General features: G+C 41.2%; 1 protein-coding gene across 1 annotated transcript in view; it reads right to left on the bottom strand.

Moving 5' to 3' along the window:
- Nucleotides 1-26,952, bottom strand: part of eif2s2 (eukaryotic translation initiation factor 2, subunit 2 beta) — a 61,671-nt gene that overhangs the window by 24,701 nt on the left and 10,018 nt on the right. The window contains exons 3-5 of the mRNA XM_069884409.1: nucleotides 21,897-21,991; nucleotides 13,417-13,552; nucleotides 4,286-4,386 (exon numbers count right to left, since the gene is read on the bottom strand). Coding sequence (XP_069740510.1) covers nucleotides 4,286-4,386; nucleotides 13,417-13,552; nucleotides 21,897-21,991 — 332 coding nt within the window. The remainder of the gene's footprint in view (nucleotides 1-4,285; nucleotides 4,387-13,416; nucleotides 13,553-21,896; nucleotides 21,992-26,952) is intronic.

Raw genomic sequence — 26,952 nt, forward strand, 5'->3', positions numbered from 1 at the left:
AACAGTGAGATCTCTCAAAGTTGTCGCGCAGGTTGATAGGATAGTTAAGAAGAGCTTCATTAACAGGGGAATTGAGTTCAAAAGTTAAGAGGTCATGTTGCAACTCTACAAATCTCTGCGAGACCACACTTCAAGTACTATGTTCAGTTCTGGTCACCTCATTATATGAAGATGCGTAAGCCATGAAGAGGGTACAGAGGAGATTTACCAAGCAGTTGCCTGGATTGGAAAATTAAGTCTCATGAGGCAAGCTTTGCAGAGCTGGACTTTTCTCTTTGGAGCGAAGAAGGATGAGAGGAGACTTAATAGAGGACGACAAGATTCTGAGATGCATAGATAAGGTGGTCAGCAAGGCAGGAATAGCAAACACCAGGAAACCTCTCTACAAAGTGAAGGAAAAAAGTTTAGGGGAGACATCAGGGTTAAGTTTTTTTTATACACAGAGAATTATCAGTGTCTTGTCAGAGGTGTTAATGGGAGCTGAAACATTAGGGGCATTTAAGAGACACTTAGTTTAAAGAAAAAGAGGGTTATGAGGTAGGGAGGGTTTAGTACTTTTTTTGATAGGAATATATGTCAGCACAATATTGAGGGCAGTAGGACCTGTACTGTGCTGTAATGTTCCTTGTTCTATGAATCATGTATTGTAGCCTGTAAACATCTTGAAATTCCCCAATTCTCCTGAACACAACTCCCTAACAGTCTAAGAAGACAGCTCACCACCACTTTCAAAGCCAACATGAAAGGGCAAGATTTGCTACACTTGCTTCTGAAGACCAATCAATCCCACAAAGTATCCATTTATACATATGGATAAACAGGAAGTCATATAAAAGGGCACAATCTGCACTCGTTGACAAAAAAAAACAGGAGGGAATACTTTATTTCTGCCTGAAACACAATAGTCAAAACAAATTATATTTTTCATAATGAACAGCAAAGTTGCCAGAAGATTGTATATTGCAGTATTTTTAATATTTAAACTCCTGCAACACTATTTTAAACTCATCCCACACCAAGGAATTTAAATTCATCCCACACTCGAACCATAGAACATTACAGCACAAAAACAGGCCCCTTCAGCCCCTCTAATCATTGCTGAACCATTTCTTTTGGCCTGGTCTCACTGATAAAGCCCTCCATACCTCTCCCATCCATGTACCTGTCCAAATTCTTATTAAATGTTAAAATTGAGCCTGCATTCACCACTTCAGCCAGCAGTTTGTTCCACATTAAATCGGGTTATTTTGGAGGTCAGCACATTGTGGACCTGCACACTGCTGAAATTCTCGATGTTCTCCATTAACGGAAAAACACAACAACATTGCAGGAATGTGACAGAAACCAGATTTATAATAACAAAGAATGGAGCTAGTGTCCAGTTACAGAAAAGGCCACAAAACCAAAGCAACTAAAACACATCATAACTGCAACTGACATCTACCTGCTGCTTCAGTCATGTGGAACATGGAGCAGAATTCCCAAGTGGAGCACTGAATATAACACTAGACTCCTCATTCATTGATAGACATTAATGCAACTGAAGCAATGCCACATGTAAACTGGCCTTTTGGTCCAACTTGTCATGGTTTTGGTCCATATCCCTGTAAACATTTCCTTCCATGTCTAAATGCTTTTTAAAGATTGTAATTGTACTTGGCTCTACAGCTTCCTTTGGCAGCTTGATCCATACACCCACCAGCCTGCATGTGGGAAAAGTTGACCCACTTTTTAAAAAAAATTCTCCTTATCTTAAATTCATGCCTTATGTTTTTAGGCTCCCTAACCCTCGAAAAAGACAGTAACCATTCCTCTTATCTCTGCCCCTCACGATTTTGTATACTCTACAAAATCACTTATCAGCCTCCTACGCACAAGAGGAAGGGTTTCAGCCTGCCCAGCTTTCTTTAAAATTCAAGCACTCCAGTTGCAGTAACATCCTTACGCTTCTTTTCTGCACTCATTCCAGCTTGATCACATTGTTCCCTTAGCTGGGTGGCCAGAGTGCAGATACTTCCCTGTGCATCAGCAATTTACATGTCCCAAATGGTCGACGCCATGCACTCTCGGAAGGCAAGCATGCCAAACATGCTTTTCACCACAGTTGATTTGTCACCACGTCCAGGAACCTATTCACCTGTACCCTGAGAGAGTGAAACATGAAAGTCTGCAGACACTGTGATGGTACTAAAAACACAAAAATAGTGGGGGAACTCAGCAGGTCTCACTGAATCAGAATTTACTGTCACGAACAAGTCACAAAATTCAGTGTTTTGCGGCATCATATAGTGCAAACATTCATATTATGAATGGTCTTACAATAATATAATACAAAAATAACTGCATGAAAAGTACGGCAGTGCCTTTTGTTCATTGATTATTCAGGAATCTGATGACAGCAGCAAGAAGCTGGCCGCTCGATTTTAGGCTCCTGTACCTTTTTCCCGATGGTAGTAGAGTGGAGGGCATGGCCTGGGTGGTGGGGGTCTTTGAGGATAGAGGCTGCTTTTTTAAGACTCAAAAGGTGGCCTCATGGGGATGTCCTCGATGGAATGGAATCTGGTGCCTATGATGTAGCAGATGTAATTAACAACCCTCAGGAGGTTTTCCTTGTCCTGAGATTTGACACCTCCATACCAGGCAATGATGTGTTTATTCATTGTTCATTAGAGGCAAAGATATGTAACCAATGTTTCAGGGCTAAGCCCTTCATCAAGATATGAGAAAAAAGCATGCTGGTGTCTCAATAAAAAGGTGGGGGAGGGAGGAAGGAAGAAAGGGCAGGGGAAGGAGTACAGGCCAACAAGCAAAAGAACATAATTGGAAATGAATAGGAGGATAGATAGAGCAACAGAGCTGGAGGAAAAACATAGGGCTGGGGAAAGAGAGAGCTCAGGGGGGAGGGGTGGAAAGGAGTGCTAACGGAAACCGAAGTCCATTATAATGCCATCAGTTTGGACAGTGCTGAGACAGGTGTTGTTCCTCCAATTTGCAGGTGGTCTCAGTCTGGCAGTGGATGAGACCATGGGAATTGGGCAAGGAATTGAAACAGACTACAACTGGGAGATCCTCCCTAAGGTGGCAGACAGAATGGAGGTGCTCAACAAAGCAATCTCCCAGTCTCTCCCAATGTAGAGGAGGCCACAACGGGAGCAATAGATGCCAGTCCACCAAGATCTCCTGTTTTATAACAAGCTTCAGGGCTCTATCGTTTGTTTTGCAAGTCCTGCCCTGATTTAACTTCTCAAAATGCAACACCTTACAAATGCTAAAGTTAAATTCAAAAGATTTACTACAGTAATACCTGAAACAGGAAAGTTACCCTAAGAAGAAATGTTGGACAAGGGCAACATCTCCACTGGAATTTATAAGAGCAAGAGGACATTTGATTGAAACGTAAAAGATCTTGAGGAATCATAAGGTGGATACAGATATGTTTTCTATTATGGAAAAATCTGAACACTCAGTGTAATTATTTAAAAATAAGAAGCTCCCATTTAAGATAGATAATGTGAAATTTTCTCCAAGGATCTTGAATCTTTAGAACTCCCTGCCTCAGAGAATATTTGAGGCAAATCTCAAATATTTCAGACAAAAGTGGGTATCTTTTTTAAGCAATGTGTCAAGTTATTAAATGGGAATGCCAAGTTGAGGTTATATTCAGATCAGCTATTAACTTATTACATGAACATATCCAAAGGTCTCTGTTTTTTATAACAGCAAGCTCAAGGGGCTGTGTGGCCTATTGACACTCCCAGTTTACATGATCAAATCCTGTTTTATGCAAGAGGTGTCACTATTACATCAGGTGGAGTACCATGTTGATGCAATATGGTATAATGGAATGTGAGGCAATGACTCAGTAATAATACAGGCAAGTGTAGCACAAGTGAAAAGCTATTGACAGGTGAGGGCACAGGGACAGTGGTGGTGTGAACAAAACCAGTCTCAATGCAGTCTATGGTCACGCAAATGTGAGCAAAATCTACAAAGACTGAGAAGTAGGGGCCAATAGTTGTTACCTTAACAAAATAAGCATCATTATTTGATTTCCGCATTAATGAAGGGTTCAACAAATGAGGAAATGTGTAGAGCAGCCTCTCAGAACAGGTGAATAGCCTGGAATTAAATCCTAAAGCAAGGACAACTACTATAAGAAATAACCCAAAATAAAAAGCTCTCCACCCTGTCAACAAATTCTGAAGAAATATTACTTCCTAATCTTCATTTCACTGGTTGTGAAAGGAAAAAACCCAACATGAATTAACACACACGTAACCAGTACCTCATCATAAGTGTAGTCTCGTTCTGATCCGGCCCAAGCTGGGCCACTCGGAGAGGAGAAGGTGATACCATCATCTCTTTTGTTTTCGTCATCATCAGTTACTGAAAAATAAATGATCTTTTGTGAAAAAAAACGAGAAGGTGGGAGAAGAATGTTCTGTTTCATACAGACTTTACTCAAATATAAGTAAAACTGAAAACACAGTTCTATATTTTGCTTTCCAAATTTATTTACCCAGGGAATCTGCATCATTATGTTTGTATATCAATAATATTTACTTTTCCACAGGATTTCATGTTAGAAAGAAACTGTATCTAATGAACTTGGGGAAATTTCATACAAATCTCGATTCAATCATAGTTCAAATGCTTGGTAATAGTTTATTAGCCTAAACATCACCAGCTTGAAAAATTGAGAGAAAAAAAAATCATTCACCCGATTGCCAGATGACGCTGGAGTCTCTCTGGCAAAAATTACATTTGGGAAGGATCTCAATCCAAACTGATTCTCAGTACATCACTCAATTATTCTTTTCTGCTTATTATAAGTGGCAGTACTCTTAAAACCACAAGCAACCTTTAGCTTCAAACAAATTTTTAGATGAAAAATATGTTTTCATTCAGCAGATTAAATTAACAAGCAGCATTACTCTTCCACATCTCAAAACGAGTACAATACGTTTCTGATCATCTGAAATACTTGGGACCAGACCGATCTCGGTTAAGTGGATTTTTCAGATATTTGGGAATTTTCTCTAAAGCAGCCCAGTAGCAACAGAATACTGTATCGGCTGTCTCTGATCCCCGACACTTCCCCATCATCAATCCTGCCCGGGAGTCCGAGGTCTCACATCACCTGTAAGTGGTAGATGCACAGGGATCGTCCTCCAACAGAATTTCAGCAAACCCAATGATAAAGACATGGATCGGGTGAGCGGGAAGAGGGTGGCAGCAGGCTCGTTTGTGGCTGACAAGTCCGATGCGGGACAGGCAGACACGATTGCAGCGGTTGCAAGGGAAAATTGGTTGGTTGGGGTTGGGTGTTGGGTTTTTCCTCCTTTGCCTTTTGTCATGAGGTGGGCTCTGCGGTCTTCTTCAAAGGAGGTTGCTGCCCGCCAAACTGTGAGGCGCCAAGATGCACGGTTTGAGGCGTTATCAGCCCACTGGCGGTGGTCAATGTGGCAGGCACCAAGAGATTTCTTTAGGCAGTCCTTGTACCTTTTCTTTGGTGCACCTCTGTCACGGTGGCCAGTGGAGAGCTCGCCATATAACACGATCTTGGGAAGGCGATGGTCCTCCATTCTGGAGACGTGACCCATCCAGCGCAGCTGGATCTTCAGCAGCGTGGACTCGATGCTGTCGACCTCTGCCATCTCGAGTACTTCGACGTTAGGGGTGTAAGCGCTCCAATGGATGTTGAGGATGGAGCGGAGACAACGCTGGTGGAAGCGTTCTAGGAGCCGTAGGTGGTGCCGGTAGAGGACCCATGATTCGGAGCCGAACAGGAGTGTGGGTATGACAACGGCTCTGTATACGCTTATCTTTGTGAGGTTTTTCAGTTGGTTGTTTTTCCAGACTCTTTTGTGTAGTCTTCCAAAGGCGCTATTTGCCTTGGCGAGTCTGTTGTCTATCTCATTGTCGATCCTTGCATCTGATGAAATGGTGCAGCCGAGATAGGTAAACTGGTTGACCATTTTGAGTTTTGTGTGCCCGATGGAGATGTGGGGGGGCTGGTAGTCATGGTGGGGAGCTGGCTGATGGAGGACCTCAGTTTTCTTCAGGCTGACTTCCAGGCCAAACATTTGGCAGTTTCCGCAAAGCAGGACATCAAGCGCTGAAGAGCTGGCTCTGAATGGGCAACTAAAGCGGCATCATCTGCAAAGAGTAGTTCACGGACAAGTTTCTCTTGTGTCTTGGTGTGAGCTTGCAGGCGCCTCAGATTGAAGAGACTGCCATCCGTGCGGTACCGGATGTAAACAGCGTCTTCATTGTTGGGGTCTTTCATGGCTTGGTTCAGCATCATGCTGAAGAAGATTGAAAAGAGGGTTGGTGCGAGAACACAGCCTTGCTTCACGCCATTGTTAATGGAGAAGGGTTCAGAGAGCTCATTGCTGTATCTGACCCGACCTTGTTGGTTTTCGTGCAGTTGGATAATCATGTTGAGGAACTTTGGGGGACATCCGATGCGCTCTAGTATTTGCCAAAGCCCTTTCCTGCTCACGGTGTCGAAGGCTTTGGTGAGGTCAACAAAGGTGATGTAGAGTCCTGTTTTGTTCTCTGCACTTTTCTTGGAGCTGTCTGAGGGCAAAGACCATGTCAGTGGTTCCTCTGTTTGCGCGAAAGCCGCACTGTGATTCTGGGAGAATATTCTCGGCGACACTAGGTATTATTCTATTTAGTAGAATCCTAGCGAAGATTTTGCCTGCAATGGAGAGCAACGTGATTCCCCTGTAGTTTGAGCAGTCTGATTTCTCGCCTTTGTTTTTGTACGGGACCTTTATTGGGACCAAGGTAAACTGCCTCAGGATCTTCGTGATGCCACCATCATCACCCTTCAATGTGTAACCTGTGGACAAATGTCTCCTTTGTATAAACTGATTCCCTGTAACCCCACTTGAGCACGGTCGGTAAATTTATTTTCAAATTGTGACATTATGTCTCACCCAAAAATACTTGAGGATATTCTGAATTTTGGTTGATCGGGAATGTATACATTTTCCAGTTCTACACTTCTATTTTGCTGAAAGCATCAATAGGTTTGTCTGTTCTTTGAAATCTCGCTGGGTAAGCTTGCAGGTTTTAATCTTGAAAATGGAATTGGGATGGACTTTGATCTTCAAAATCAGGTGAAATAAAAAGAGGAATTACTCATAATCAGATTAATCTTCCTTTATTATCATGTACATAATGCACAAAAATCCTTACTTTTGCTAGTCAAGGAACACAAAGAGGCACCAGTAGGCCAGCATCCTTATCAAGAAGCAAAAGAGCAACTGTGGATCCCATCAGCTCCTCCAATAACACAGTTTCTAGTAGTCCTATAACCTTCCTTAATTGCTCAGCCTCCTGACTTTACAGAGAACCCAACGTCCAGCATCCAAGTCACCAGTTCTCAGCCCCAGTTCCAAATCAAAACTGTTTCCACCAGAAGCCATTTGGGAGCCCTGCTTGCCATCAGCAACATCACTAGTCTTGGTCCCCATGACTCAGTCTCCAGCTGCCTGGAGCGAGATCTTTGGCCCCCAAGTTCTTCACTGGAACACTGCTCTGTCCTCCCACACTGTAGGGGCTTCTACTTCTCAACAGGATGGTATTTACCTGTTCTGGGGTCCTGTCCCAGATTATCATTCCCAAGAGCTCAAAACGCTGTGGTCTGGGCCACAAAGCAAGAACACTGCCATCTTGGATGCAGCCAATTCATTGCTATTAAAAAGTTGTTTGCCAAGCTTGCATTTAATGGTCAGGGAATTCTGGTACAGGAATTGGGATCACCACATCACAACTGTACAAGGCCAAATGTGGAATACTGTGTGGAGTTCTGGTCATCCATTAATAGGAAGGATGTCATTAAACAGTCTTTTGTTTTTATTTGTATCCCCAATGAAAGGTTTCAGCTCGAACGTTGACTATCCATTACCTTCCATGATCGACCCATTGAGTTCTCCGGTATTTTGCATTTATCCTCTCTTTTTCAATTATGCATACTTGTTTTAAATAAAGTACATGTCCAGCGACAGCAATCAAGATCATTGGTGCACATGTGCATTGCATATGAAAGCAAACAAACTCATACCCGTAAAATTAGAGGGCATAGGATTAAGATAGGGGGATGGAAATTTAAGGGGAACATGAGGGGAAACTTTATCCACAGAGGAATGAGTTAACAAAGGTGGTGGTATAAGCAGATGCAATTATGACAGTGAAAAGACATTTGGACAGGTACATGTATAGGAAAGGCTGGTAAGGATATGGGCTAAACACATGCAAATGGGACTAGCTTTGATGAGCAACTTGGCACCATGTTGAGCCAAAGGGCCTACTTCGGCTTTACGACTTGAAGACAAAAACTCAAGTTCTCCTGTCACCAAGAACAACCTAAAAGTAAACTAGATCAAATTGGATTTATTAAGAAAAGACGAACAACGGACAATATCTGCAAGTTCATTAACTTAATCCATGCAGTACAAGGAAATAAAACACCAACAGTGGTGGATGCTTTAGACGCAGTAAAAGCCTTTGACAGGGTAAAATGGAATTATTTATTCAAGGTACTACAGAGGTTCAACCTACCAGAGAAATATATTAATTGGATTAAAGCATTATATAAGGGACCACTGGCAAAGGTGACAGTAAATGGATATATAATCAAACCAATTTAAATTAAGCAGGTCAACTAGGCAGGGATGTCCACTATCTCCCTCACTGTTCGCTTTAGCTATAGAACCCTTGGCAGAACTGATAAGAACAGAAAATAAAATAAAAAGGATAAAAATAAAAGAGAAGGAATATAAAATCAGTCTATTTGCAGATGACATCATAGTATACTTAACAGAACCAGAATTATCAATAAAAGAATTACATAAGAAATTGAAGGAATATGGAGAAATATTGGGGTACAAGATCAACACAAATAAAAGTGGAGCGATGCCAATGAATAATGCGGATTTCACAAAGTTTAAGAATCACCATTTAAATGGCAAACACAAGCAATCCGATACCTAGGTATTAGACTAGATAATAATCTAGGCCAGCTATACAAATTAAATTATCAGCCATTAATGAAGAAATTACAAGATGACTTAGAATATTGGAAAGATTTACCACTAAAACTGATAGGGAGGGTAAAATGCATTAAAATGAATATCTTCCCAAGGATACAATATCTATTTCAATCGTTACCAATTCCCTTAACAGAGAAGTTCTTCAATGAGCTAAAAAAAAGGAAATTCTTATGGAAAGGGGGGAAACCGAGGATAGCACTAGATAAATTAACAGAATGGTACAAACAAGGGGGCCTACAGCTACCAAACTTTAAGAATTATTATAGAGCAGCACAAGTAAGATATCTATCAGATTTTTATCAAACAAGGGAAAAACCAGATTGGATCAGGTTAGAGCTAGATAAAATAGGGGAGAAGGTACCAGAACATATACTTTATAAGTGGGATGAAAAACTGATGCAACATAGAAGTTCACCAGTACTGCACCATCTGCTCAACATTTGGAAGAAGATTCACGTAGAAAGGAAAAAAACAAATTACCAACTACCAAAATTATTATTGATGCAAAATCAACTAATCCCTTTCACAATAGATAACCTTTCCTTTAGAGAATGGGAGAGAAAAGGGATCAAAAGAATAGAAAATTGTTTTTTAGGAAATAATTTATTATCTTTTGAACAAATGAAGTACAGATATGGTATAACTCATGGTACAATGTTTGCATACCACCAACTGAAAACCTACTTAAAGGACAAATTGGGAAGCAGACTGAGGTTACCAGAAGGAAGCAGCTTTGAATATGTGATTACAAACACAATGATAATTAAAAGATTTATAACAAACATGTACATCAAGCTGCATGAGAAAGAGAACGATGAAATAAGCTGTAAACCCAAACAAAAGTGGGAACAAGATCTAAACAAAGATAAAAAATGAAAAATGGGAAAAGCTATGCTCCGGAACTATGAGAAATACAATAAACACGAGGTTACACATGATACAATATAATTGGTTACACAGGCTATATACCATGCCCCAAAAGTTAAATAAATGGTATCAGATAGATGTTTTCGCTGTAAGAAGGAAACAGGAACAACAGTACATGCAATTTGGGCATGTGAGAAAGTGGAAAAGTTTTGGGAAGATCTAAATCAGGTATTAAATAAAATCACAAAAAGCAACATACCAAAAAATCCAGAGATCTTTCTTCTAAGTAATATAAGTAAAGAATTAGGCCTCAAATTGGATGAAGCACAAAAAAGATTTATTATGATAGCCTTAGCTGTAGCAAAAAAATGTATGTTAACCTGGAAATCAGAAGAGAGCCTGAGAGTTCAGCAATGGTACATAGAAATGAATAAATGTATTCCATTGAAAAAAAAACATATAATTTAAAAAATAAAGTCACAGTATTCGAACAAATTTGGGAACCGTACATGGAACACAACAGAGAGGGCCTACCGCGGACCTCCACCCCCTAAAATAATAGAACGAGAAGACGAAAAGTAGATGACACAATTTTCTTGTTTATTTTCATTGTGTGATGACATTGTTTAATGGGTTTATTGTATTGTATATATTGAACTTTTAGTGGGTAGAGAGGGGGGTGGGAAGGAGGGAGGGAAGGGAGGGAGGGGGAAAAGGGGAGAAAATGACACTGTGTATATTCAAGAGGGAAATGTTTGTGTGTAATTTGGTTAATATGGTTCAGAGTGAAAAATAAAAAAAATTTAAAAAAGAAAAAAGAACCTAAAAGTTACACTTGATCAGTTTATAATGCCAAATGTTTCAAGTTATCAACAGCTTAAAACTCTCTGGTCCACCTTTCTGTGATCCATCAACTCCTGTGGTCTGCCAGGTTTTGAATCTGTACTAATGATTAGTTTATTGTCATGTACGTTGCATATGTATACAAGTGAACTCCTGCAAACACTGAGTCAGTGCTTGACAGTGGCCACAAAGGGTTGCAGACTCCAGGGGAGCAGAGAACTAGTGCAGAGCACCAGAAACATGGAGAACACCTCTTTGTTGAGAAGGACAGTGACCATAGCGGCGAGGGGATCAGCGACCCACACAGGCTGCATGCAACTTGTGGTTGGGGGGGGGGGGAAGGGGATCTACACAGGCTGCTGAAGACTGGCTCATAGGAATCATGTATCAGAGCTGGAATTCGAGAGGGTGCTGAGGGCAAGAAGGGCTCCAGAAGGGCCTCAGGCACTGAAGGCTTCCTAATTGTGTCAGAGATTTGGATCAGATGTTTGGGTTGCCAATAAATCAAACAGGAGTCTGTCAGCTGCAGGACTGCTAGAGGAGAATTCAGACACTAGGTGACTCTGAAGGGATGTTTCTCTTTGCTTTATTATTAGGGGCACCAGCCAATACTTATGGACTATTTGCCTTATAGCAGCCAAGTTAAAGTACATCATGCACGTTACATTTTTAATATGTATTCTTTGCTGCAACTAAATGGGTAATTTGTAAAAAAAATCTACAAAAACTATAAAATATAGTATACTTAATTAAAGAGACAGTTCATACAAAAAAGATTGCTATAAATGGTAGTTATCATAGTACATAGACTTAGCAATAGTGCACGGTCATTTCTGTGGTGACGGAGAAGTCCATGATTAAATTAGTGTGACAAGGGAAGGTTCAAGAGGTCTGGAGAGAAAAACTATTCTTGAACCTAGAGGTGCAGGTCTTCAGGCCTTTGTACCTTTTACCTGGGGTAGCAACGAGAAAAATTTGTGACCAGATTGATAGGGGTCTTTTATGATGTTGACTGCCTTCTTGACACAGCATTTCACAAAGATGCTTTCAATGAATTGGAGGTCAGAGCCAGTGATGGACCTGGCTATTTTGTTACCTTCTGCATTCCCAAACTAGGCTATATACAGTACAACTGCGATTATCCAAAATTGGATTTTCCAATATCTTCAGTTATCTGAAATTTTAAAAAACGAGGATAACCGAAACAAATCATAAATCCTCATTTACCCAAAATCCCAAACTAAACGGGGACCTCGGGCTTCCGATATCAACAGCAACGGATCTCGGGCTCCCAGTCAGAAGCAAGATCCTCAGGCTCCTAGCACAAGTGGGGCCTTGGTGGGGAAGTGTCAGTGATTGGGTGGCCAGCATTAAACATTATTTTAATGCTTAAAAATCCTCTTACAAGTGATTTGCTGTTGCTTCTGGGCCGTTTTTTTTTTAACGACCAGTTCTCTGGAAAAAACATTTATCCAAAATAGGCCCGGTCCCAACCATTTTGGATAATCAGAGTTGTACTGTACTTTCCACAGTGCACCTTTAGAAGTTTGATAAAGTATTCAATAACATGCTAAATATCTTCAGTCTCCTTAGAAATTAATGCCGTTGATGTGCCTTCTTCACAGTTGCCTCAATACGCTGGTTCCAGGAGAGGTCTTCTGAAATACAACTCCGAGGAACTTGAGGTTCTGACCCTCTTCACCTCTATCCCACCAATATGCACAAATGCATGGTTCCTTGGCCTCTCCCTTCAAAAATCAACAATAACCTCTTGATCTTGGTGACGTTAAGAGCAAGATTGAGAATCTGGTTGGGTGATGCCAGAGCAGCAATCTCCATTCTATATTTTGACTCATTATTTCCAGTTATTTGTCCAACAACTGTGGTGTCGTCAGCAAATTTGTAAGTTGAGTTGGAGCCAAATGGCTAAGAAGTTATGAGTGCCCGTGTTGGTCAGTATGATGTTGCCCATTCACAGTAATTGATGTCTGCCAGTGAGAAAGTCAAGGATCCTGTGGCAGAGGAATGAACAGAGTACCAGATCTTTTAGCTGGGTCATAAGATTTGTTGGTGTTAAATGTCAAGCTGTAGTCAATGAACAACAGCTTGACTTAAGTATTCCTCTGGTCTATGTAATCAATGACAGGGGGCCAGCAAGATGGCATCTGATGATGACACGATAATTGAAATGGGTTTAGGTTAGCATAACAGTCAGTGCAACACTGACCGGGGTTTGAATACCACGTGTCTGTAGGAAGTTTGTATGTTCTTCCCATGTCGGCGTGGGTTTTCCCCGGGGGCTCTGGGTTCCCCCCCACCCTTCAAAATGTATCAGGGCTATAGGTTAATTGGATGGCATGGGCTTGTGGGCCAAAAGGGCCTGTGGCTGTGCTGTATGTCTCAATTTATATTATACTTAAATAGTTTTCCTGCTCAGACAAAAATGATCAGGGGTCATCTTCTGTGCTTCGGCTCTGGTCAATTCTAAGGGTGTTGGGCTAAAGTTTCAAACGTTATTATATTCCACACCTTCCCCACCCCATCCACCCTTTCAACAGGCCTCTGTTTATCCACTGCAATCCAATCCAACACAAAGGTGTGAAAGACCATTGATGGTCAGTTTCTAATCATGAATACTCACTGCCATCTGTCCTTTCATTTATTTCCTCGTCCTCAAAGATTGCAGGTTTTGGTTTCTTCTTTTTCATCATGCTTATGTCAAAAGTGTCATCATCACCTTCCCCCTGCTCAGGCGTCTCATTTTCAATCTTCAAATCCTAAAAAAAATCTTCCATAAATTAAACACCTCACACCACTACATAGGAAACCATCAGAGCTTTTGTTTGGTAACAACCACTTTTAATAGCCACTCTCTCAAATGAGAGAGAAACTTGGAGCAATTTACATCTTTGTTCATCAGTAATTGGCATGCTATTAAACCATATTCAAAAAGCAGATTGTTTGAGATCACAGTGTGTACCTTGATCCAATCAATGTGAGCCACTAGACACAAGGCACTTTTACACAGCCGCTGAGAAGCAGAAAAACTGCGCTTTTTTTTTGCTCCACTGGCAATGTAAAAATGTCCCGATGGAATTTATTTGCTAAATTCCATCCTGTCATTTTTCCACCAAAACCCCTACACATTTTTACAAGGTGGCTGCACTGTAAATTGACCACAGGTATTCCGTAAGAAACTGGGCTAATCAATATGATGTTCACCTTCCGACAAACACAGGAAGGCAATGGAAAAGTGCTGTATAAATGACCAGTCCCGAGATAAGTATGCAAATTTTATTTTTACATTATTTTTCCTTTATTTCCATGTAAAAATCATAATAGAGTAAAAGTCAAAGTTGCACAACACATAAAAAGGCTCTTCAGTCCACCACCTCCACAATGATCTTTTGTCAACCTATACTAATCCTGTTTGCCTGGACTAGTCTGTATCCTGTTATACTGAGACTTTTTAAGTCTCTAAATGCCTCTTAAGCCTAGTGTTACGAGCCCAGAGGACCTCAAAATCTAGCAACAATAGAAATTCATAAATGGTAACTTAAACAAGTTAATTTTAATTTTATTTAAACATAAAAAACAGGATTGAACTTTAACTTATTATTAACTTAATCCCCTTCTAATTCTAAGCGCACATGTATGTAATGTGTATACGTTCAGGAAAGTTCTTTGATTCACAGTCCAATCTTACTTCTCACTCGTCCACCTTATGCTGTGCACAGAATTTAACATTTATGAATTTTCACCAAGCTCTGGTGATAAAAATTAATTGGTTACTGCTCAGGAAGGTTCTTGTTGGTTTCAGAGAGATATGTTGGACACACACAAACTGATTCCCTCCAGTCTGCCGAAGAAACTTGCCCCATCATGGGTTTTCCAAATAATAACCTCTTCCAGATCACCACACAGTTCCTCTTGTTTCCCTTGTTTCAGGAGAAACACTCTAGCCAGCCATTTCCCCTTGTAAGGACTACAAGGGTTTTCAACAGGCTGAACCCAGAATTCACAACCTGTCTTCAAAATGGGGTCTTCCACAAGCTGCTAGCTTGCCATGTTGCAGCCTCAAAAAGTCACTGCAGAACTCAAACTGAACTAACTCACTCTCTCTCTCAAAGAGAAATCCTGTTTGTTTTTTTTCTCTCTCTGCTTGCAAAACTAGAACTCCTCGCAGGGGTCCAAACCCAATCTTTGAAATATCTTATCAACTTCTGAGCGTGGACTGTTTCATTTGCACCTGCTTCTGTTCCTTCCAAAGTTTTCATCATCTTTGCAAAAGCACTGGTGCCTCAATGTCTCACTTTCAGCAAAGCTCTTACATTTTTTAAATGAGATGTCTTTTGTGAAATAATAATGACTGTTCATGATGCAGCCATTAAACTATTATCTATTTCTATTAACGACTTAGATGTGGGAATAGATACCAATATCCAAAATATGCAGATGGCACGAAGTTAGGAAGTGAGGTAGGCTAAGTTGAGGAGGCTAGGAGCATGTAGGGGAGCATTTGGGGTTAAGGTAATATTGGGTATGGGAATTGTTGGGAGTATTTTATATTTTAAATGTGTTGTCATACATTGAGTTTAAAAAGGGAAAACAGCTGAAAATGGGAAAAAGGGGGATGGAGGTGGTGAGGAAGCGGAAAAGAGGTGAACATATAATTTAGAAAGTAAAGTCACATCATTTGAACAAATTTGGGAACCATACATGGAACATAACAGAGAGAGCTTGCCTCAGACACTTCCACCCTTTAAAATGATAAGAAGACAAAACGATTTGATTCAGTGTGTAAAAACAGATGATGCATTTTTCTTGTTTATTTTTCATTGTGTGAAGACATTGTTTTATGGTTTTATTGTATATGTTGAATATTTATTGGTTTTGGACGGGGGGTGGGAAGGGGGGGAAAAAAGGAGAAAATGCTACTGTTTCTTTAATGAGAAACATTTGTATATATTTTGGTTGATATGGTTAAGTCTGAAAAATAAAAAAATATAATAAAAAACCCTGTCAACAACTAACACCTCTGATACAGACTTCTTCTCCACTACCTTTATCCTGATAATAAGGTACTGGGCTTCTCCTCCAGGAAAAACAAGGACTGGTTTGACGAAAACAGCCAGGAAATCCAGGAGCTGCTGGCAAAGAAGCGAGCTGCCCACCAGGTTCACCTTACAAAGCCGTCCTGTCCAGAGAAGAAACAAGCCTTCCGTCGCACATGCAGCCATCTTCAGCGCAAACTCCGGGAGATCCAAAATGAGTGGTGGACTAGCCTCGCCAAACGAACCCAGCTCAGCGCGGACATTGGCGACTTCAGGGGTTTCTACGAGGCTCTAAAGGCTGTGTACGGCCCCTCACCCCAAGTCCAAAGCCCGCTGCGCAGCTCAGACGGCAAAGTCCTCCTCAGTGACAAGATCTCCGTCCTCAACCGATGGTCAGAACACTTCCAATCTCTTTTCAGTGCCAACCGCTCAGTCCAAGATTCCGCCCTGCTCCAGCTCCCTCAACAGCCCCTAAGGCTAGAGCTGGATGAGGTTCTCACCCTGGATGAGACATATAAGGCAATCGAACAACTGAAAAGTGGCAAAGCAGCAGGTATGGATGGAATCCCCCCAGAGGTCTGGAAGGCTGGCGGCAAAACTCTGCATGCCAAACTGCATGAGTTTTTCAAGCTTTGTTGGGACCAAGGAAAACTGCCTCAGGATCTTCGTGATGCCACCATCATCACCCTGTACAAAAACAAAGGCGAGAAATCAGACTGCTCAAACTACAGGGGAATCACGTTGCTCTCCATTGCAGGCAAAATCTTTGCTAGGATTCTACTAAATAGAATAATACCTAGTGTCGCCGAGAATATTCTCCCAGAATCACAGTGCGGCTTTCGCGCAAACAGAGGAACCACTGACATGGTCTTTGCCCTCAGACAGCTCCAAGAAAAGTGCAGAGAACAAAACAAAGGACTCTACATCACCTTTGTTGACCTCACCAAAGCCTTCGACACCGTGAGCAGGAAAGGGCTTTGGCAAATACTAGAGCGCATCGGATGTCCCCCAAAGTTCCTCAACATGATTATCCAACTGCACGAAAACCAACAAGGTCGGGTCAGATACAGCAATGAGCTCTCTGAACCCTTCTCCATTAACAATGGCGTGAAGCAAGGCTGTGTTCTCGCACCAACCCTCTTTTCAATCTTCTTCAGCATGATGCTGAACCAAGCCATGAAAGACCCCAACAATGAAGACGCTGTTTACATCCGGTACCGCACGGATGGCAGTCTCTTCAATCTGAGGCGCCTGCAAGCTCACACCAAGACACAAGAGAAACTTGTCCGTGAACTACTCTTTGCAGACGATGCCGCTTTAGTTGCCCATTCAGAGCCAGCTCTTCAGCGCTTGACGTCCTGCTTTGCGGAAACTGCCAAAATGTTTGGCCTGGAAGTCAGCCTGAAGAAAACTGAGGTCCTCCATCAGCCAGCTCCCCACCATGACTACCAGCCCCCCCACATCTCCATCGGGCACACAAAACTCAAAACGGTCAACCAGTTTACCTATCTCGGCTGCACCATTTCATCAGATGCAAGGATCGACAATGAGATAGACAACAGACTCGCCAAGGCAAATAGCGCCTTTGGAAGACTACACAAAAGAGTCTGGAAAAACAACCAACTGAAAAACCTCACAAAGATAAGTGTATACAGAGCCGTTGTCATACCCACACTCCTGTTCGGCTCCGAATCATGGGTCCTCTACCGGCACCACCTACGGCTCCTAGAACGCTTCCACCAGCGTTGTCTCCGCTCCATCCTCAACATCCATTGGAGCGCTTTCATCCCTAACGTCGAAGTACTCGAGATGGCAGAGGTCGACAGCATCGAGTCCACGCTGCTGAAGATCCAGCTGCGCTGGATGGGTCACGTCTCCAGAATGGAGGACCATCGCCTTCCCAAGATCGTGTTATATGGCGAGCTCTCCACTGGCCACCGTGACAGAGGTGCACCAAAGAAAAGGTACAAGGACTGCCTAAAGAAATCTCTTGGTGCCTGCCACATTGACCACCGCCAGTGGACTGATAACGCCTCAAACCGTGCATCTTGGCGCCTCACAGTTTGGCGGGCAGCAACCTCCTTTAAAGAAGACCGCAGAGCCCACCTCACTGACAAAAGGCAAAGGAGGAAAAACCCAACACCCAACCCCAACCAACCAATTTTCCCCTGCAACCGCTGCAACCGTGTCTGCCTGTCCCGCATCGGACTTGTCAGCCACAAACGAGCCTGCAGCTGACGTGGACTTTTTACCCCCTCCATAAATCTTCGTCCGCGAAGCCAAGCCAAAGAGAAGAGAAGGTTTCAACATATTTATGTGACAAACCTGAGTTTTATTCCTATGATCTGGAGTGTTTATCACATAGTTAACATCATTCAGTTTTGATTTTACTTTGTATGGTCCAGAAAATTTCACTCTCAGTGGACTGTCATGTGTTGGGATCAAAATTAACAGTTTACTTCCTGTCTTAAAATTCCTCATTTGAGCTTTCCTGTCAAATAAATGCTTCATTTTACCTTGGGCCATTTCTAAATTCTCTTGAGCCAATGTCCACACGTTTTGTAACTGATCTTTAAATTTATACACACAATCCAGCAAGTCCAACTGCACATCCTCATTAACCAACTGTTCTTTTAACAAATTGATGTCCAAACACAATTTCAAAAGGGCCAAAACCTATTGAATCCTGCACAGACTTGCTGCAAATAACAGTAAATGAATACCTTTGTCCCAATCTTTCCCATTCCCCAGACAATATTTTTAAAAAAAATCTTTCCAAAGCTCCCCTAGTTTCAGGATGATACGCAGATGAGGTTTCTCCATAACCTGACAAAGGTGACATGTCCGGCACCATGTATCACATCCTTCCTTAAACCAGGCCAGTAAAATTGTTTCAAATTTTTATTCATGGTTTTCTTTACATCAAGATGACCACCAAAAGGTGTACTATGGACCAAATTTAAAATTTAATTCTGGTAAATTCTAAGAATAACCACCAGATGAATCACTGCCCACTCTTCATTTGCAGGAACATCGAGGTATCCATTTCCTTATTAACAATTCACCCTTCAAGTAATATCCACAGGCCATTTCTTTAATCGTTTCCTCATTTACAGCTTTGTCCCTTAAGTCAACAAGATCAAAATCTGTCTTTTGCTGCGGCTCAATTAACTCTTTCCTTAACTCTCATATTTAACCTCCTCCTTCTGGACTATTTCAGAAGTATGGGCAAGTCTTTATCAACTAGATCTTCCTCTGCTCTCATCATTTTCTTAGACAAAGACCTTGTTACAGCACATGCAGGATATATCTCACAATCTTCATCACTCTTATCCTTACTAGGCTTATCTGTTAATCTCAAAACTGGCCCAACTTTATCCTCCGTCAAATTATTCCCTAATGAGACTCCTTGCATGGAAACATGGAAACTTTGAAACAACTCCTACAACTGGTCCTTTAATTCTGAATTCAATACTATTGTGTTTAGAGATATTGACTCTACCTCACCTCCAACACCTCTAATCAAAGTCATCTCTCCTGTGTCTGTCTTTTGATCAAGAGTTAAAACATTCTCCAACAGTGACTGGGCAGCCAGTATCTCTAAGCATCTAACTGAAGCCTGTGATTTTCCATCCTCTACTGAAACTAAGCCCTCTGACACAAAAGATTTGAATACAGCCAATACATCCTTACCAGATATGGAACCTATGTTCTCATTAAATTCAACTCTCTGAATACACGTTTCTGGTAATATCTCCTTTTCTCGTCTCTTTTTCAACACTAAGCAATTCACAAGAACATGACCAGGTTTCTTACAAAAATGGTATACAAATCCAGAAGTTCTGTCCTTTCCCACCTTACCTTCATCTTTTTTGCTAATATTCTCTCTAGACAATTTCAGGCTTACTAATCTGCTCCACATTAACCCTTTGAAAATGCTTACAATACTGAAATTTGCTTCTGTAAATCAGGGCATATTCACCTGCTAACCTAGCCATTTGTTGCCACGTCCCCACGTCTTTCTCTTCCAGGTACAATTTAATCTCATTGGGAACACGCCTTTTAATTTCTTCAATTAATATCAATTCTCTTGATCTGTGAAAATCATTATTTATTCCTTTTGAGGTACACCAACGGTCAAAGCATTCAGATTTTCCTAGAACAAAATCCATATAAGATTGGTTTCATGTTTTCACCAAATTCCTGAATTTTTGTCTATATTCTTCCGAAACCAACTCATAAGCTTTCAATACTGCTTGTTTAACAGTATCATAATTTGCCTTTTGCTCTGTAGTCAAACTAGAGGATGCAATTTGTGCTTTTCCCTTCAATGCACTTTGGAGCATAAGAAGCCATTTTCTTTTTGCTATTTTAAGATCTCAGGAACCTTTTCAAAAAGTTGAAAATATGTATCTATATCTCCCTCATCAAAAGGAGGAACTAGATTTACCTCTCTACTCGCCAAAAACCTCTCCCCAGGAGTTATAGCTTCAATTCTCACTCTCCCTCCATCTCAGTTTTAAACTTGTTTCTTTCAATTTTTTCCATCTTATTTTCTTTGTGTTTCATCATCCTCCGTTTTTCCGCTACTTCTTGACTTCAGCCAGCTTTAATTCCTTAGCAATGACCATCAGTTCCTCTTTTTCTCTGCAGTTCCACAGGTGATGGGTGTAACAAAAATGTACCAACATCCTTTGCTGCTGTTTGTCCACCCACACAAGCTTTAAATTAACTTAGAAAAAAACAATTAACTAATAAATCACAAAAACTTCAAATGTTTTAATCCAAAAAGGACAAGTCCCCAATTTGCATTTGTCTGTTTATAAAGTGACCAACACTAAACCCTCACAATCCATGTCTTTTAAAGACAATTTATATAATATAAAATACAATATAACCAGTAAAACTAGTGACTGCCGTTTCCTTTGGCAATATATTACAGACATTAACAATTCTAACTATTTTATTCTCTCTCAGATCCCCTTTAAATCTCCTTAAACCCTTGCTTTTGTTTTTGATACTCTTTTCGAGTGAAAATTAGATTCTGACCATCGATCCTATTTATACCTCTATTTATTTTATATACATCCATCAGTTAATCCCTCGGCCTCTTTGGCTTGAAGGAAAACAAGCCCAGCCCATTTCATCTCTCCCCATTAATAATGTTCTCCAATCTTGGTCGATCTCATATGAACTCTTCCCAGTTCAATTGCATTGTTGCTGCAGTATGACCAGAACTGCACAGAAGACAATGTAGAAAATACTAAAATGCAGTCTGACCAACATAATCTCCCAACTCTTATATTGTACGTCCCAACTAATGGATCAGGCATGCTGTACAATGTCTATGAGTCTAAGCTTGAACTTCCAGTAGCCAACCATTTCAATTCCCGCCACCATTCCCACACAAATGTATCCATCTTCAGCCTCCATTACAAGGATAGGGCAGCATGGTTAGCGATTGATGTAACACCTTTACAGCACCAGCAGTCGGGACCAGGAATTGAATCCCATGATGTCTGTAAGGAGTTTGTATGTTCTCCCTGTGTCTGCATGGGTTTTCCCTAGGGTTTCTCCCGCCGTTTGAAATGCACCGAAGGTGTAGGTTAATTGGGTGGCATGGATTTGTGGGCCGAAATGGCCTGTTACCTTGCTGTATGTCTAAATCATTTATGGGGGGCGGGGGGAGAGGGAACGCAACTGAGTCTGAGGACCCGCTCCTGCCTGGGAGGCTGCTCTCCTTCATAATGCCGGGACAAGGGATTCTTTCAACTGCTTGCGGCTGTGAGACAGTGGCACATAGTTTGAGAGAGAGTTGGAGAGTAAAGTCAATAGAGGATGATAAAGAAGAAATGGAAAGGTGAAATGAGGCAATCGTCATTCTAATTTCATGCTGAGTGTATTTTTTTTCAACTGGTGAGGTCAGTTCAGCTCTGAAAAAAATGTGGATAATTGAGTATTTTGAAGAATCTGATTTCAGATAATTGGAGTTGTACTGTATTAAGCAAGTTAGGGGAGTGTTTCTCAAATCACATCGGCTAACTAATCATGAACTGGGAGTACTAACCTTTATACCATCATCAATATCAAAAGCTTTCTTAGTTTTCTTCTTTTTCTTTTTTTGATTAAAGAAATCCAAGTCATCTAAATCATCTGTTGCATCTGCAATCAAGAAAAATATCCTTAGTTACTTGTAAACATCAGAGAGAAAGTGGAAAGTTGAACCTCACCCGAGAAAGCATAAATCCATCTGATAAGTTTGTACACCAAAAATCTGTTGAGGTTGAATGTATAAAGTTACAGTGTATAGAAAGAGTACTGACCCAAGTACTTGCCAACCATTCAATAACCAATTAAACCCTTAATTCCCCTGCAATATAAAAATCCTTCTATTTCTGTCTTAAAATATATTTAATAAGTCAACCTCTACTGCTTTCCCTGGACAGAGAATTTCACAGATTCACTGCTTTCTGGGAGAAGCAGTTCCTCCTCAACTCTGTCCTAAATCTTGAAGCTATGTCTCCCAGTTGTAAATTCAAACACCAGTGGACACAACTTTCCTTCATAACTATGTTTCTACAAGATCTCCTCTCATTCTTCTGAATTCTAGGTAGTCACAGGTGTCGCAATGGCTCCTCATGGGCTAAACCCCTCATCTCTGGAATCCATCTGGTAAACCTCTTCTGTACCACCTCCAAACTCAGTATTCCTTTCTCAAGCAAGACCAGAACTGTAAATCCCTTTTGAATGAAGGACAACATCCCACTGCCTTCTTGATTCCCTTTTACACCTACAAATCAACCTTTTGTGATTCGCACATAAATACACGTCCCTCTGCACGACAGTCTGCTGCACTCTTTCACCATGTAGATCATTAGCTGATTTACTATTTTTCCTTTTAAAGTGGATGATCTAACATAGATCATCGAACTTTATACACAGTACTGGTCCTTCAGCTCATGATGTTGTGCCAACCAATGTGAACCTTTTCCATAACCTCACACCCATAACCCTCTATTTTTGTTACACACGTCCATATCTATTTTTTTAATGTTTCTTTTGTACCAGGCTCCACAACCACCCCAGCAATGCATTCCAGGTACCAACACTATGTGTATAAAAACTTACCTTTAACATCTCCACTAAACTTTCCTCCACTCACCTTAAACAAATATCCTCTAGGACATTGCAACAGAAAAAAGGTGCTGGCTGTCCCCTCCATTTCCCCCCTCAATCTTGTACATCTCTGTTAAGCCACAACTCATCCAAAGAAATACGCTCTATTGTTGTACTCTCTTATAGGTTAATGAGTGGCCAAGGTTCTACCTATCTATTTTTCTCTGTACACTCTCCACATCCTCTGTACTATTTGCTTTACCACTCCATCCAGTGTCATCAGCAAACTTTGATACAGGACATTGGTCCCTCTTCCAAATAGTTAATGTACACTGTGAACAGTTGTGGGCCAAACCCCTACTCCTCACAGCACTCTGCTCACACTGATTACCAATGAGAAAAATACCATTTATTCTACCTCTCTGCCTTCTATTGGTATCTTCTACCTATGCCAATACTTTACCCCCAGGTCTAGGCATCCTTATCTTATGGCTAAATTTTTTAGACGACACCTAATTGAACACCTTCTGAAAATCCAAGTACAAACATCTGTTCCCCGCTATACACTGCGCTTGTATTATCCTCAATGAACTCCATTAAATTTGTCAAACACAGGTTCTCTTCTTGATTCCATATTGTGCATGCTTGATTAAACAATTTCTAACCCGCCATCTTGCTCTTTCTTCCTTAATGATAACTTCACTTTCCCAACTAGACGATAATACACTACTTGATCAAAAGTTACCTGCGTTTTGTATATATCCTTTTTAAAACAGTGGCGTGACATTTGCTGTCTTCCAGTCCACCAGGACTTGCCCAGACTCCTTTATTATAACTTCCGCCAATTCATTCATTACCTTGGGATGTATTCCACCTGGACCAGCAGATTTATTCTCATTTTAAGCCAGATAAATACCAATTGCAATCCCAGAATCAGTTTATAATTTTCAATTTATCATAAATTACTCAGAAATTGGAAGTGTAGGAATCAGTTCAATTGATTGCCATGGCCCATCATCAAATCCAATTAAAGTATTCATTTTGAATCTTACAGTTTTCACAAACATGTCAATCACTGTGCCTTGCGCCACAATCCAGTAATAAAGTTGTCATTTAGGCACAAATTCTAATTCCCACTTAAAACACTGACCACAGCAGGGATGCAAATTCAAATACTAACTAGGATTTGAAGTGAGGAAAGGTTCTCCAGAAGCTCACTAAAAAGTCTCTAATAATACTCAGTGCAAAGGGGAACTGAAGTGTGCAGCTCTGTAACAAGGTGAAAAATTAGATTTATTTATTTATTTATTTTTACACACTGAGGTCCCCAATATGTATTCCTCAGAAACTCAAGTTTTCTGTGAATGATCTTAGAACACATTACAAAGGATCAGGACTGCAACAAGGCAATATTTTCCTTACACCCATGTCCAGATGTCATGCTGGTTGAGCATTCATTCTATCCAACTAACTACATATTGTGGTTATAAGCCTTTGTGTATCAACCAAATCAGCAAAGATCAGCATTCCTTCTGTTATTAAAATGAGTGAATATCAATTACAACTCTCTATTGTAACTCAAAAGAATGAGAGAATTCGGCTGCAGGACTTGCACATGGTAAATAGGGTCAGCTGAAGCTGCACAAAAACTTCACTTGCTCTGTCCCATTGTGTCATGAAATATTCTAACAGAACCACACAACAAAAATCAATGCTTGTCATCTACAATATCTATCAGAAATCAAGTTGCACACTTAGTCCAGTAATAAACTACTGTAGTCTTTTCTTGTCTTGTGCATTGGCATCTCCATATCAGGAATTGACGCAAGGAGTCAGAATGGTCTGTACAGTACACCAGTAGAAATCTGCAAGAATCTTTGGTGACATACCAAATCTCCTCAAACTCCTAAAGTATAGCTGCTGGTGAGCCTTCTTCATGATTGCCTCAACATGAAGGCCCCAAAAGAGTCTTCAGAGATCAGTGGAGGGAATGAATAGGCACTAAATCAAGTGGTTTGCTGTGTCCTGGAGAGTGACAATCTATGATATTGAGTGACACTCTATGATGGTGAGTGAAACATAAAAGTCTGCAGACACTCTGAATGTAGTAAAAACACAGAAATGCTGGAAGAATTCAGCTGGTCTTTTCAGCGTCCAAAAAAGCAAAGAAATATTACCGACGTTTCAGGCTTGAGCCCTTCTTCAAGGAAGAAGAATGAACCAGAACCAGGAAGTATCAGAATTCTGACAATGCTTGCTTGGGGAGGAATCCAGACAACAAAAGGTGTTAATTCGATATGATGGGTAAGAATATTTCATGTCTGTACTAAGGGAGACAGGGAAAAGTGTGGAGGGGGGGATGGGAAGAGAGGGAGTGAGAAAAAGAGCTGGAGGAAGGTGACAGGGAATGTCGGGGGAAATGGTTTTAACAAAAGCCAGAGAAGTCAATATTAATGCCATCCGATTGGAGGGTGCTCAGTCAGAAGATGAGGTCATGTTCCTCCAATATGCAGGTGGTCTCAGTCTGGCAGTGCATGAGACCATGGATAGTCATATCAGCATGGGAAATGGGATGGGGAATTGAAAAGGGTGGCCACTGGGAGATCCACTCTATTGCAACGGACAGAACCGAGGGGCTCATCAAAGCAATCTCCCAGTCTTTCCAATGTAGAGGAGACCACACAAGAGCACAGGATGAAGTAAATGATCCCTGCAGATCTCCACAGAAGATGCTCCTCTTGTGCCCACACTGCCTTCCTTACCACCATTCAGGGCCCCAAATAGTCCTTCAAAGTGAAGCAACATTTCACTTGTGAATCATCGGCTGCATCTGGTATTCCCACTGCGGTCTCCACTACATCGAAGAGACTGGACGCAGACTGAGAGATCGCTTTGATGGGCACCTCTGCGGGACCAGACACCTGCCATTGTTCGGAATCTTCCAGATTTTGTAATCATTTTACCATTTTCTCCATTGAAGAAAAAGAACCTATTTTAGTTAAAATAGGTTAGCAAGTGATTCACTGGTCTTATTGCCTTTTGGAAGGCGTTGCTGTGAGTAAAATTGTTTACTACATTTCTAAAGTATATAATTGGGTGTAAAGTACTTTATCCTCTGGTTGTCAATAGCACCCTTTAAGCAAATGTGATGTTTCAAGATCATGCAAAATCGTACAAAACAGGGGCAGTGGGGTGTTAAATTAATTTAGATAAATAAAGACCATAAAAGACCATAGCATGTTTTTGTATTTTAAAGTAAAACTGGCTCAGACATTGCATCGGGTCATGTTTGGTGCCAAACTCCATCTTTTATGCCTTTTACACATAAGTAATGTTAATTTCTCATAATAAATTAACATATTTACCTCCCAGAATGGCTATTCACACAGGCAGGACATTTACACCAAGGTTGAGTTGCGGTGATTTCGGAAGCTGGATGAAAGTTGCCTCCAAATATGTGTGCTTTAAAACTGCAAATATTCTCTAATTTCAGAGGGAGACCCCACCGCCAGTCCCTCATCCCTGCCCTTGCGAGCGCCCTCTTACCTTCAGTGGAAAGGTGATTCTTGGCCCCAAGCCCCAGTGTGAGAGAAGCAGGTGGTGGAGAGATCAATGGTCATCTTCCTTACCCAAAATCCCTCATGGAACTGGAACTGCTCTGAGTATCGCTGGCAGAGCGGTTCCAGTTGTGTGAGGGGAATAATGAAGACGGCCATTGCTCCCACATGAAGCTGCTGCCACACCGGGAGTTAGATATGGGGAGGGGTCAATGGACGGCCAAGGGTGGGAGTCGACGGAGGGCTTGGGGTTGACAGATGGCCAGGAGCAGGGGGGTGCGACAGATAGCCGGGCTAGGAGTGAGGTGGTCGGGCTTATTCATTAGCATGTTGTTGCGTACAGCCTGCAGTTCAGTTTAGACTGCAGGCTGGTCGCAATAATGCCTAAGGCTGCCGCAGGAAAAACTTTGGACAGGAATTAGTTTCTAATTGCTGCCTGAAACTTTTTAT

This window comes from Narcine bancroftii, chromosome 6, assembly GCF_036971445.1.
Source record: "Narcine bancroftii isolate sNarBan1 chromosome 6, sNarBan1.hap1, whole genome shotgun sequence".
In the NCBI taxonomy this organism is placed as follows: domain Eukaryota; kingdom Metazoa; phylum Chordata; class Chondrichthyes; order Torpediniformes; family Narcinidae; genus Narcine; species Narcine bancroftii.